Source organism: Piliocolobus tephrosceles, chromosome 13 (genome assembly GCF_002776525.5).
Source record: "Piliocolobus tephrosceles isolate RC106 chromosome 13, ASM277652v3, whole genome shotgun sequence".
Classification (NCBI taxonomy): Eukaryota; Metazoa; Chordata; class Mammalia; order Primates; family Cercopithecidae; genus Piliocolobus; species Piliocolobus tephrosceles.
Window position 1 is genome coordinate 60,683,677 of NC_045446.1, and position 11,552 is coordinate 60,695,228.

At 37.6% G+C, this 11,552-nt stretch overlaps 1 protein-coding gene across 1 annotated transcript; it reads left to right on the forward strand.

Annotated features, from left to right (window-relative positions):
• Window positions 1-2,299: 2,299 nt before the first annotated feature.
• Window positions 2,300-3,246, forward strand: LOC111540727 (olfactory receptor 51V1). Its single transcript, XM_023209162.1, is given in 2 exon segments — window positions 2,300-2,579; window positions 2,582-3,246. Coding segments are annotated over 2 exon segments (945 nt in total).
• Window positions 3,247-11,552: the final 8,306 nt, after the last annotated feature.

The following is an 11,552-nucleotide window of genomic DNA, read 5'->3' on the forward strand; positions in this document are numbered from 1 at the left end:
AAACCAAGATGGGCAATGTGTAAAAGTGGATATATCTGGGATGTGTTTCTGGTGGAAATGATAGAAATTGATGAAAGATTTGATGGAGAGAGGAAAGAGAGGGAAAGACAAATAAAAAATTTTTTAAATGAATCAAGACTTGTCTTATGCAGTTGTGTTATTGGTGGAGTCACTTTATGATATTAGGAGAAAAGGGACAGAAAATAGAGTTTTGGGGGGAAATAAAGTACTTTATTGGCATCATTCTTATTTTAAGATTAAACACTCAGATGAATATATCAAATAGGTGGTTGTATTCATGAATTTGAGCTCTCAGGAGGGGTCAGGGATTAGAGGTGCAAATGTTAGTCTCAAAGAGTAAGAAAAAGTTGATGTAGTCTGCACTTTAAGGAACTTACAATTTAGTTTGTAACAGAGATATTAGTTAAATATTTAGTTTAAATATTAGTTAAATATTTAGCTAATAAATACAAAATTGTGTTTTATTTAAAATTAAAACATGATACCAAAATAATAGATACATGGATAAATTTGTCTTAAGTGACTTCTTGAAAAGTGGTTGTTGAGTTGCAAGATCGTTTTAAAAAGTGTAGGAAGAAATTGAGGAAAAGATTATGAATATTTTAGGCAGATAGAACATCTGGAGAAAAATCTTATGAAAGAAGAGAAATTGGATTTAGAGAAATGAAAGAAGATATGTATTCAAAAGACTGAAAAATCCTCTGCAAGCAATGAAGAAACTTCAAGCATTCCACGGAGAAAAAAGTATTAAAAATAGTGAGCTAAGTTGTTCAATGCTGAGAAGGAGTCAGGACAAGAAAAAACAATGGTTAGACTGCTAGAAGACATCAGTGTAGTATAGAGAGTACACTGAGAAGAAAGTCTGGGGAACTGTGTTGTGAGGCTAGTAAGACAAAGCTGAAAAGTAGGACATAAAGGGCGGCCCAAATCTGAAGTTACTTTAACATCTTGAAGTTACTCAATCAAACATGAAAGTAAGTATGGACTTTTGAACATCTGTTTACATTATTAGAGCTTTAAAAAAATTATGATGATTCTCAGGTCTGGAACTTAAAGCAGGCAAACAATGTAAAGAAGAAGCCAATTGATTCTGCTACCATGAGACTTTTGAAATTATAAGCTTAGTTGTTTGAGCCTGGATTTGTGATCTGTAGAATTGCAGGTTCTAAGAAATAAAACACAATTGGTCAATACATTGAATAAATGTATATCGAATAAATACTTAATCAACTCATTAACTGAATAAATAAAGGAATGGGAAGCACTGAGCTGCTATCAAAGGCTCAATGCCTTCAATCTATCTACATCACAAAGGCGCAAATGAGTTGAACATCTCAAGAGGCCAGAGCTCCAGTGAGAAATCATTTACCCAAGGTCTCATGCATAAATATTCCTGTCTGCTTATCACCCAGGAAGAAAAAGTAATTGCTGGCTATGTCATCTGGAGGGGGAGAAAACAGGAGTATTTTCACTAAATACTATTTGGAGAAAAAATGTAGTGGGAGACAGCACAAAATGAAAAATGATGGAAAAGTGACCAATGGACTTAATATTTAAAGCCCAAAGATTACTCTTCATTTCGAATGTTTAATGAATTGGAGAGAAGAAAATAATTTTTTGAGAACCTCAGCTCTTTACTGGTATAAAATTTTACCACTATCCCTGGGAAAATGTCTAAGCAACATATATTTTTTTTTTTTTAACTAGCTTTCTCCTTTTACTAATCTCTTCCTTATTTGTTTTTACATACAGCTTCTAAGGATATGTTCACCTCCAGACAGTGAAAAAATAATGACTTTTTTTTTTTTTTTGAGATGGAGTCTCGCTCTGTCACCTGGGCTGGAGTGTAGTGGCTAGATCTCAGCTCACTGCAAGCTCCGCCTCCCGGGTTTACGCCATTCTCCTGCCTCAGCCTCCCGAGTAGCTGGGACTACAGGCGCCCGCCACCTCACCCGGCTAGTTTTTTGTATTTTTTAGTAGAGACGGGGTTTCACCGTGTTAGCCAGGATGGTCTCCATCTCCTGACCTCGTGATCCACCCGTCTCGGCCTCCCAAAGTGCTGGGATTACAGGCTTGAGCCACCGTGCCCGGCCTATGACTTTTAAATGACATCAAAAGAAGACCATTTTCTCAAAGGCGATGGATACTATGCCTCAGAGAAACAGAATTACTCAGCTCTATCTTTTTAAGTTAGTAATTTTTAGGCTATTTCGTTTACTTAGAAATTTCATTTTATTCAGCTGAAATTGAAACATTTCCTTTGAAAAAACACTCTCACATGTATCTCAGTTCCAGAATGATTACTTCAGTAAGCCCTAGCACAAATTCTTCCTTTCTTCTCACTGGATTTTCTGGCATGGAGCAGCAATACCCCTGGTTCTCCATCCCCTTCTCCTCTATCTATGCCACGATGCTTTTGGGAAATTGCATGGTTCTCCATGTGATATGGACTGAGCCAAGCCTGCACCAGCCCATGTTTTACTTCCTGTCCATACTGGCCCTCACTGACCTGTGCATGGGGCTGTCCACTGTGTACACAGTGCTGGGGATCCTGTGGGGATCATTCGAGAGATCAACTTGGATTTCTGCATTACCCAGTCCTATTTCATCCATGGTCTGTCCTTCATCGAGTCCTCTGTCCTCCTTGCTATGGCCTTTGACCGGTACATTGCAATTTGCAATCCACTGCGTTATTCCTCCATCCTGACTAATTCCAGAATTAGCAAAATTGGGCTTACTATAATAGTTAGGAGTTTTTTCTTTATCATCCGTCTGAAATTTTTTAATTACTGTCATTTCCACATCCTTTCTCACTCTTTCTGCCTGCATCAGGATCTTCTCCACTTAGCTTGTTCAGACATCTGATTCAATAGTTACTAAGCCCTGATGCTGGTTATTTGCATACTGTTGTTGACTGCTATACTCATCCTTTTCTCCTACATTCTGATTTTTAAGTCAGTCCTTGCAGTTGCCTCTCAGGAAGAGTGGCATAAATTATTTCAGACTTGCATCTCCCACGTCTGTGCTGTCCTTGTGTTCTACATGCCTATCATTAGCCTCACAATGGTGCACCGTTTTGGCAAGCACCTTTCCCCTGTGGCCCACGTTCTCATTGGCAACATCTACAGCCTTTTCCCACCTTTAATGAATCCCATCATCTACAGTGTCAAGACCCAACAGATTCATACCAGAATGCTTAGACTCTTTTCTCTGAAAAGATATTGAGAGATATTGAAATTTATTGCCTAAAAAAAAAAAGAAAAGCAGCAACAATAATGAACAAAAATCAGTGCCACAAAAAAGAAAAAAAATTATTAAAATTAAAGATTTACTCTGAGTCCATGATAAATCACTTTAAAAATATTTAAATATAGTCAGAGAATCAACAAACAAGTTCCATTGTATCAACCTGGACACATGTAGGTCACTCTATCAGCCTGACCATATTTAAGAAGATGAAAAAATTGTTTATTTGCCTCAAATATACTTTTGAGCATTTCCTTTGCTGTAAAACAAAGCTAGATTAAAAGTCTAGATTTTCAAGTTTCGAAGTAGGTAACTTGAAGTTTCTTTCATTCTCTGAGGTTTACTTAATCAACCTTCAAAATGGGGAATATAGCCAACTCACAGGAATGTTGTGATACCTGTACGGACCAGAATTGTCCAAGGGAACTTTTCTAAACTGATGGAGATGTTCTATGAAATACCATAAAATGACTAAAGTGGAATATATGGCTCCTGTGCGCTTGAAATGATGGTAGTGCAATTAAACAACTGCATTTACAATTTCAATTACTTTAAGTTAATTCATATTGAAATGTTTAATGTGCTTATATTGGACAGTTCAGTTCAGCAGCCACTGTATTGGACAGGGAAGCTATAGTTTGTAAAGATGACACAAAGAAATATGACTTTGGATTCAACTTCTACTATGTCTAATTTAAATTAGAATCCTTATTTTTTAGATTTTGTATGTGGACTCCACTGCTACAAGGCTGGAAGTAGATTTTGCTCTGGATCTTTTGCTTTTATATCTAAAGTGGGGGATCTTCTGAACAGATGAGGCTGTCTGCTAATGACTTATTCTGAGTGTAAAAGAAAAAAGAAAAGAACATAAAGGGGTTCTTTTCTAGGTAAGTTAGTGCAGCTTTCCAAAGAAGGAAAGAAAGGAAGAAAATCAGGTACAGAACTACGCATGGATAAAAAGAAAATAATTGTTTTAATCTTCCTATATTCTATTAGGTATGTAAGGAGGTAAGTGTTAAAATTGGACAAATTAATGCATAAGAGTCATTTTACACCAAAAAGCAAATATTTCTTTTTATTTTTAGATATCAGCTGGAACTTAACTAGATTTGTCTTCCTGTAGTTATGCCTTCCTTTCCATTCACTTTGAACTTCATTCAATAACATAGCCTCTGTCTACTTATTTGACTCAGAGGGAAACAAAAACACAGGTTTTGGTTTCTAATAGCTTAAGCCTCAAAGTGAGGAAATTGTTTCTGGACAGAGTAAAGTATCTAGTTAGAAAGATAAGTGTAAAATTACTCCTAGAACAATAAATTAGGTCTTCTGGGTTACAATATAAGGTTAATCTGAAGGATAAAGGAGTGAATTTCCTGATGTCAAAGAGGCTCTAGTGTGTCTTCTGGTATAGCTATCAGAGCTGAAAACTGTGAGGTAGGTTCTAGAGGGGAAAATGTCTCTCTATCTATCTATCTATCTATCTATCTATCTATCTATCTATCTATCTATATATTTTACTATATAATCATAGTAGCTGCCAAGGCAGGCGGATCACGAGGTTAGGAGATTGAGACCATCCTGGCCAACAACGGTGAAACCCCGCCTCTACTAAGAAAAACACAAAAAATTAGCCGGGCATGGTGGTGGGAGCCTGTAGTCCCAGCTACTCGGGACGCTGAGGCAGGAGAGTGGCGTGAACCTGGGAGGAGGAGCTTGCAGTGAGCTGAGATCACGCCACTGCTCTCCAGCCTGGGTGACAGAGTGAGACTCTGTCTCAAAAGAAAGAAAAGAAAAAAGAAAAGTTGATATGAATGTCAGGTGATGATACTACTTCAGGTTCCCCAATGACAGTAAATGTCTGCATGGTCCCTCCTGGCAGACTGGAATGTGGCCAATCTGACAAGATTTCTATGCCCCAGTTTTACAATGAAAAGAGAAGTTAGCTGCTGAATCTGTAGAGGTCACGTGAATGTCTCATAGATTTCTCAATGGTCAAAGAGCCTTCCCTCTAATGGTTTGAAAGTCAATGAGCATCCATCTCCCATACACCGGAGAGCTGACACAACACTGGGGAAACAGAGAATTCTTCAATAACTGACAATATGTTTCCCACCAGCCAGTCATGGGGAAGCATCAGAATGAATTTATATTTATTATTTGAACAATATTATATGTCTGACACAACTAAGTTGTTGGTTTGAGAGTTATGTTGAACAGGGAGAGTAGGAAGGCTCATCTGAAGACTTGATACTATGAGTGTTTGTGCTTCAGATTAGGCAACCTATAGAATGTGAACCAAAATAGTTTGAAATAATGGCCATGACAAAACAGGTGATTAAAAAAAGAACCTAAGAGTATCCTCAGAAATAATTGCTTATTTTAGCGCTATATAATTGTACTATGATGAGAAGATTTATGAAGAACTTCAGAATCTTTAAAATTCAGCCAAAGGGAGGAAAATCAGTTAAAAAAAAAAAAAAAGAGTCAATGAAAGCAATGAAAGTAAACTTTATATGATTACTGGGCTTTATATAGAAAGAAACAGGTTTAGAACATTAGTAGTTTAGATTGTTTTGCAAAGGCCTCTATCTGGAAGCAATTACTTTAAAAAATAACTACACTTCTCATGGGGAAGAAAAGGCAATTTCAGAGACATCAGCCCAGGTCCTGAAAGGAAGAGCAGCTGGAGACATCACAGGTGTTTAAAACACTGTCTGGTACTATGTAACATTTTAAGAAGCCAGGTGGAAACATTTTTCCCTATATCTCAAAAAACCAGCTTCTAAGGAAACTTGTTTTCCATCAATTAGGCAACAACAGCTGAAACTTGTTGATGTGGTAGACTGCAGAGACAGTGGGAAGCAGCTACCAGATTCCTTTGTAAGGCCTGCAAGGCTACTATCCAGCGTCACTGAGAAACCTTACAAAAACAGCCACAGTGATGTTAGGGAAACACAGTTATCTTCTTTTTGCTTTTTTTTTTTTATATATATATATAGTTAGACTGTCATATCCTTGTAACTGCTCCCTTAAATGAAATCACAGTTATTATAATAAGGAGAAAAGAAAAAGATATTGCTGAGAACAAGGTGACAAAAGTAGGATTCAGAAAATCAGAAAGTCTAGTCCATTCAGTTTCTATTCATTTAACTCTTACACCAAAAAGCTAAGGTCTAGTGGGAGAAATCAGTGATTCTTAGAAGTGAGAGGACATGGTTCAGGATTAGAAATATGTTTTTAGTAAAAATGATATGCTGATAATAAATCCACAGGCAGATGTTCACTGTACACCAGCAGTCCTCAATGTTTTTGGTACCAGGGACTGGTTTTGTGGAAGACAAGGTGCAAGAGGGGATGGTTTTGGGATGAAACTGTTCCACCTCAGAGCATTAGGCATTAGATTATCATAAGAAGCACGCAACCTAGATCCCTTGCATATGCAATTCACAATAGGGTTCACGCCTCTATGAGAATCTAATGCTGCCACACCACTGTGGATCTGACAGGCGGAGGAGCTCAGGCAGTAATGCTTGCTCACCCTCCTGCTGTGAGACCAGGTTCCTAGAAGACCACGGACCAGTACTGGTAAGCGACCAGGACTGCTCTACACTATGCCTCCCTATTTTCCTAGGCTTATCAAAATCTTATTGTTAAATAGACTTAAGAGATGTTCTACTCGAGGCTGTGTCTGCATTCCCTTGAATATTTGTGACCATTACTTGCAGAAGAGAATTGCTAGAGCAGTAAATAGAGGCCTTCAGATGAAGGAAATAAAAAGAGTACCTTTTCCCAGAAGTCTCTTGCAGAAACTTAAAAAATAATGCCAACCCAGCCAAGAACACCCCTGCAGTAGGAATTGATGTCCTAAAGCTTTTCCAGTAAAAGTGTGGTTCCTGCCCCTGCAGTCTTGGCACCATGTAATAACACATAGAAAATGCAGGCTTTCAAGTTCCAGCCAGTACTGATGAATCAGAATCAGTGTTTAGCTTTTGAGATGCTGGTAATGTTCTCTTTCTTGGTCTGAGTGTTTGTTAAAAGCTTTTGCTAATTTTGTGTCATTTATCAAACTATTTTCATTTATGTATTTTTCTGTACTGAATAATAAAATATAAATTTAAGAAATATGAGTGAAAGTATCAATTTACATATAAACCTGGCAGATTGAATATGTGTTCATTTCTGCTACTTTCTCTAATCCACTAAAACTACAGATGTACACAGAGACATTGTGAAGAAAATAATAGCAGTGTATGTACAAACAAATTGATAAATATATATATTTAAATATGGTTTTTTAAGAAACAGAACAGGATAGATTAATCTGAAATCTATATGTCTACAGAAAAGGATACCAATGAGAAAAAACATTATCTGCAAATAATAGTTTCTGGAAAAACACAGGAATTACTTATAAAGCATTTGTGAGGGGTAGGGCTGAAAATGGTAGAAAAGGTGAACACCGTTTAAGGTTACCTAAAAGATAGCCGGGTACTAATTTCTCTTTAGTTCTGGCAAAATGATTAGTGTCTGTAGTAACGAAATCAATGATGATCCAGACATTGGGAAATTCAGTGCAAAGGATGCTAGGAACAAGATGTTAATATATGAAACAGAGAGATTATGCAAAAGAATACATATTGAATGCTGATAAACTGTCTCAAGAGAAAGGACTAATAGATATTGGCATTTGAGTATTCGCTTACTGGATTAGCTAGGCTTCTTTCTGATCAGCCTTCAAAGTAACTAGCCAGGTACCTAATGTTCATGGCCAGATACCATGTTCATAGAAATCGTCACTATATTCTTAGTTCTTCATGATGAAATATGGAAGGACAGCCAAAGATTATCAGGAATACAATTAAGTCCACCAACACAAAAATTGCATACCTAGAATCAATTTTAATAAAGAAAACTTACTTGAAGGAGCACAGCTTATTCAGGGCAGAAAATAAAACCTAACAATAAAATAAGTATGTAATACATTTTCTTAATGAAATAACTACTCATTTTAGATCCTTGATATAAGAACAGAATAGTATTAATAATAAATAGAGGACATGATAAATATTGGTAAATTAAACAAAAATATGAGAGATGAAGTAGCCAATAAGGGGTACAGGAAGTAGATGTAAGAATGCAGAGAAAAAGGACAAAGGAATAAATATGGGGGACATGAAGGAAAAAATAGGGTGAAGTCAGGAACTCCAACATCTTACTGGAGTTTAGGAGAGAGTGAAAATAGAACATGTAGAAGGAACTTATTAGAGATCAATACAAGACTTTTTTCTGAACATAAAAACATAGCAGTTGAAATTGAGAGTATCCACAAAATACCCAGAACAAAATAAAATAAAATAAAAATTCATAGTAAGTTAAGAGAATGAAAAAAACAAGCCATGGACTAAGAATATATTTGCAAAATGTATTATCTGATAAAGCACTTGTATACAAACTATACAAAGAACTTTTAAAATTCAACAATAAAAAACAAACAAACCAATTACAGAGTGGGCAAAAGATCTGAACACTTTACCGAAGAAGATATATAGATTGCAACAAGCACATGAAAATATACTTAATAACACCTGTCATTAAGAAACTGCACATTAAAACTAGAAGATACCAACCTCTACACACATATTAGAAGGCCAAATTCCAAAGTACTGACATCCACCAAACACTGGCAAGGAAGTGGAGCAACAGGAACTCTCACTTATTGCTGGTAGGAATGAAAAATAGAGCAGCCAAATTGGAAGACAGTTTACAGTTTCTTACAAAACTAAACATAGTATTTTCATGTGACCCAAGAATCACACTTCTATGTATTTACCCAAATGAGTTGAAAATTTATGTCCACACACAGACATGAACTAACCAAGGCTTATAGGAACTTTATTCATAATTGCCAAAAGTTGAAAGCAACCAAGATGAATGGATACACTAACTGTGGAACATCCATAGGCTAGAATATTATTCAGTGATTTAAATAAAGGTCCATCAAGCTGTGAAAAGACATAAAGAACTTTAACTGCATATTGCTTAATTCATTTTCTTTAGTTATAGTCATCATTCTCTACCTATTACTCCATTAACCTATTTTATCTTGCTGTTGAGAAACTTCCATTCCTATAGTCTTTCATATCTTTCTGTTCTGATCATTATTCCTCAAACAAATGTAGATATTCAATAACAGACAAATAGTGAATAAAGTATGGTACATTCTTTGACTTAGTTTCAGGTAGCTGTTACATAAAATGAAATAGATTAATATTTAATAACAGGTAATGTTATGATTTATTAGAAAAATAAGATAATAAAGAAAACATTTAGTATCTTCCCATGGAAACAACACACTTAGATACAGGTTTCATGTCATTTTGAACATGAGTAAAGAGGAGTAAAATGATTAATTCCCAAACCTTGATCCCATTGAATATCAAAGAAAAGAAGAAGAAAAGATTATTAATGGTGGCATTACATATCATTTATTGTTGGATGTGTTGTTGGCATTGTATTGTCCTGTTTTCACACTGCTGTAAAAAAAATACCTGAAACTGGATAATTTATAAAGAACAGAGGTTTAATTGGCTCACAGTTCTGCAGGCTGTACAGGAAGCATGGCAGCACCTGCTCAGCTTCTAGGGAGACCTCAAGAAACTTACAATCATGGCAGAAGACAAAACAGGAGCAGGAATCTTCACATGGCCAGGGCAGGGAGAAGCAGGGTAGGAGGTGCTACACACTTTTAAACAACCAGCCTCATGAGAACTCACTCACTATACAGTACCAAGGAGGATGATACTAATTCGCTGATGAGAACTCTGACATCATGATTGAATGACCTCCCACCAGGCCCCATCTCCAACACTGGCGATTATAATTGAACATGATATTTGGGTGGTGACACAGATCCAAACCATATCCTTCCACCTCTGGTCCCTTCCAAATCTCGTGTTCTTCTCACATCGCAAAATACAATTATTACTTCCCAATAGTCCTACAAAGTCTTAACTCATTCCAGCATGAATTCGAAAGCCCAAAGCCCAAAGTGTCATCCAAGACAAGGCAAATCCCTTCAAGCAATGAGCCTGTAAAATCAAAAAACAAGTTAGTTACTTCCAAGACATAATGGAGGTACAGGCACTGGGTGCAAATTCCCATTCCAAAAGAGAGAAATGCACTAAAAGAAAGGGGCTAAAGGTCCCACACAAGTAGAAAACCCAGCAGGGCATTCATTACACCTTGATGTGGTTTGGCACTTTTCCCACTCAAATTTCATCTTGAATAGTAGGTCCCATAATCCCTTCCTGTCGTGGAAGGGACCCACTGGAGGTAACTGAATCATGGGGGTGGGTTTTCACATGCTGTTCTCATGATAATGAATAAGTCTCACAAGATTTGATGGTTTTATAAAGGGCATTTCCCTTGCACATGCTCTCTTGCCTGCCAGCATGTCAGATGTGCCTTTGCTCCTTCTTCACCTTCCACCATGATTGTGAGGCCTCCCCAGCGATGTGGATCTATGGGTCCATTAAACCTCTTTTACTTTATAAATTACCCAGTCTTGGGTATTTCTTCAGGGGAGTTTAAAATGGACAAATACACACCTTAAAACTCCAAAATAATCTCCTTTGACCCCATGTCTCACATCAGGGACACACTAATGCAAAAGGTGGGCTCCCAAGGCCTTGGGCAGTTCTACTCCTATGGCTTTGCACAGTTTAGCCTATGCTGTTGCTCTCAAGAGCTTGCATTGAGTGTCTGCAGCTTTTCTAGGTGTGTGGTGCAAGCTGTCAGTGGATCTACCATTCTGGGGTCTGGAGGACGGTGGCCCTTTTCTCATAGCTCTGCTAGGCAGTGCCCTAGTGAGGACTCTGTGAGGGGATTCCAACCTCATATGTTTCCTCCACATTTCCCTATTAGCAGTTCTTCATTAGGGTTCTGTCCCTGCAGCAGGCTTCTGCCTGAACACTCAGGCTTTTCCACTTAGATCCTTTGAAATCTAAGTGGAAGCTCACAAGCCTCAACTTTTGACCTTTGCACACTCATAGATTTAACATCACATGGAAGCCTCCAAAGCTTATGTCTTGCACCCTCTGAAGCAGTGGCCCTAGCTGTTCCTGGGCCCCTTTGAGCCACTACTGGTGCTGGAGCAGCCAGGATGCAAGGAACAGTGTCCTGAGGGTTGCTCATGGCAGCAGGGTCCTGAGTCTGACCCACAAAATAATTCAGTCCACCTGGGCCACAGGGCCTGTGATGTGAGGGGCTGCTAAAAGGGTCTCTGA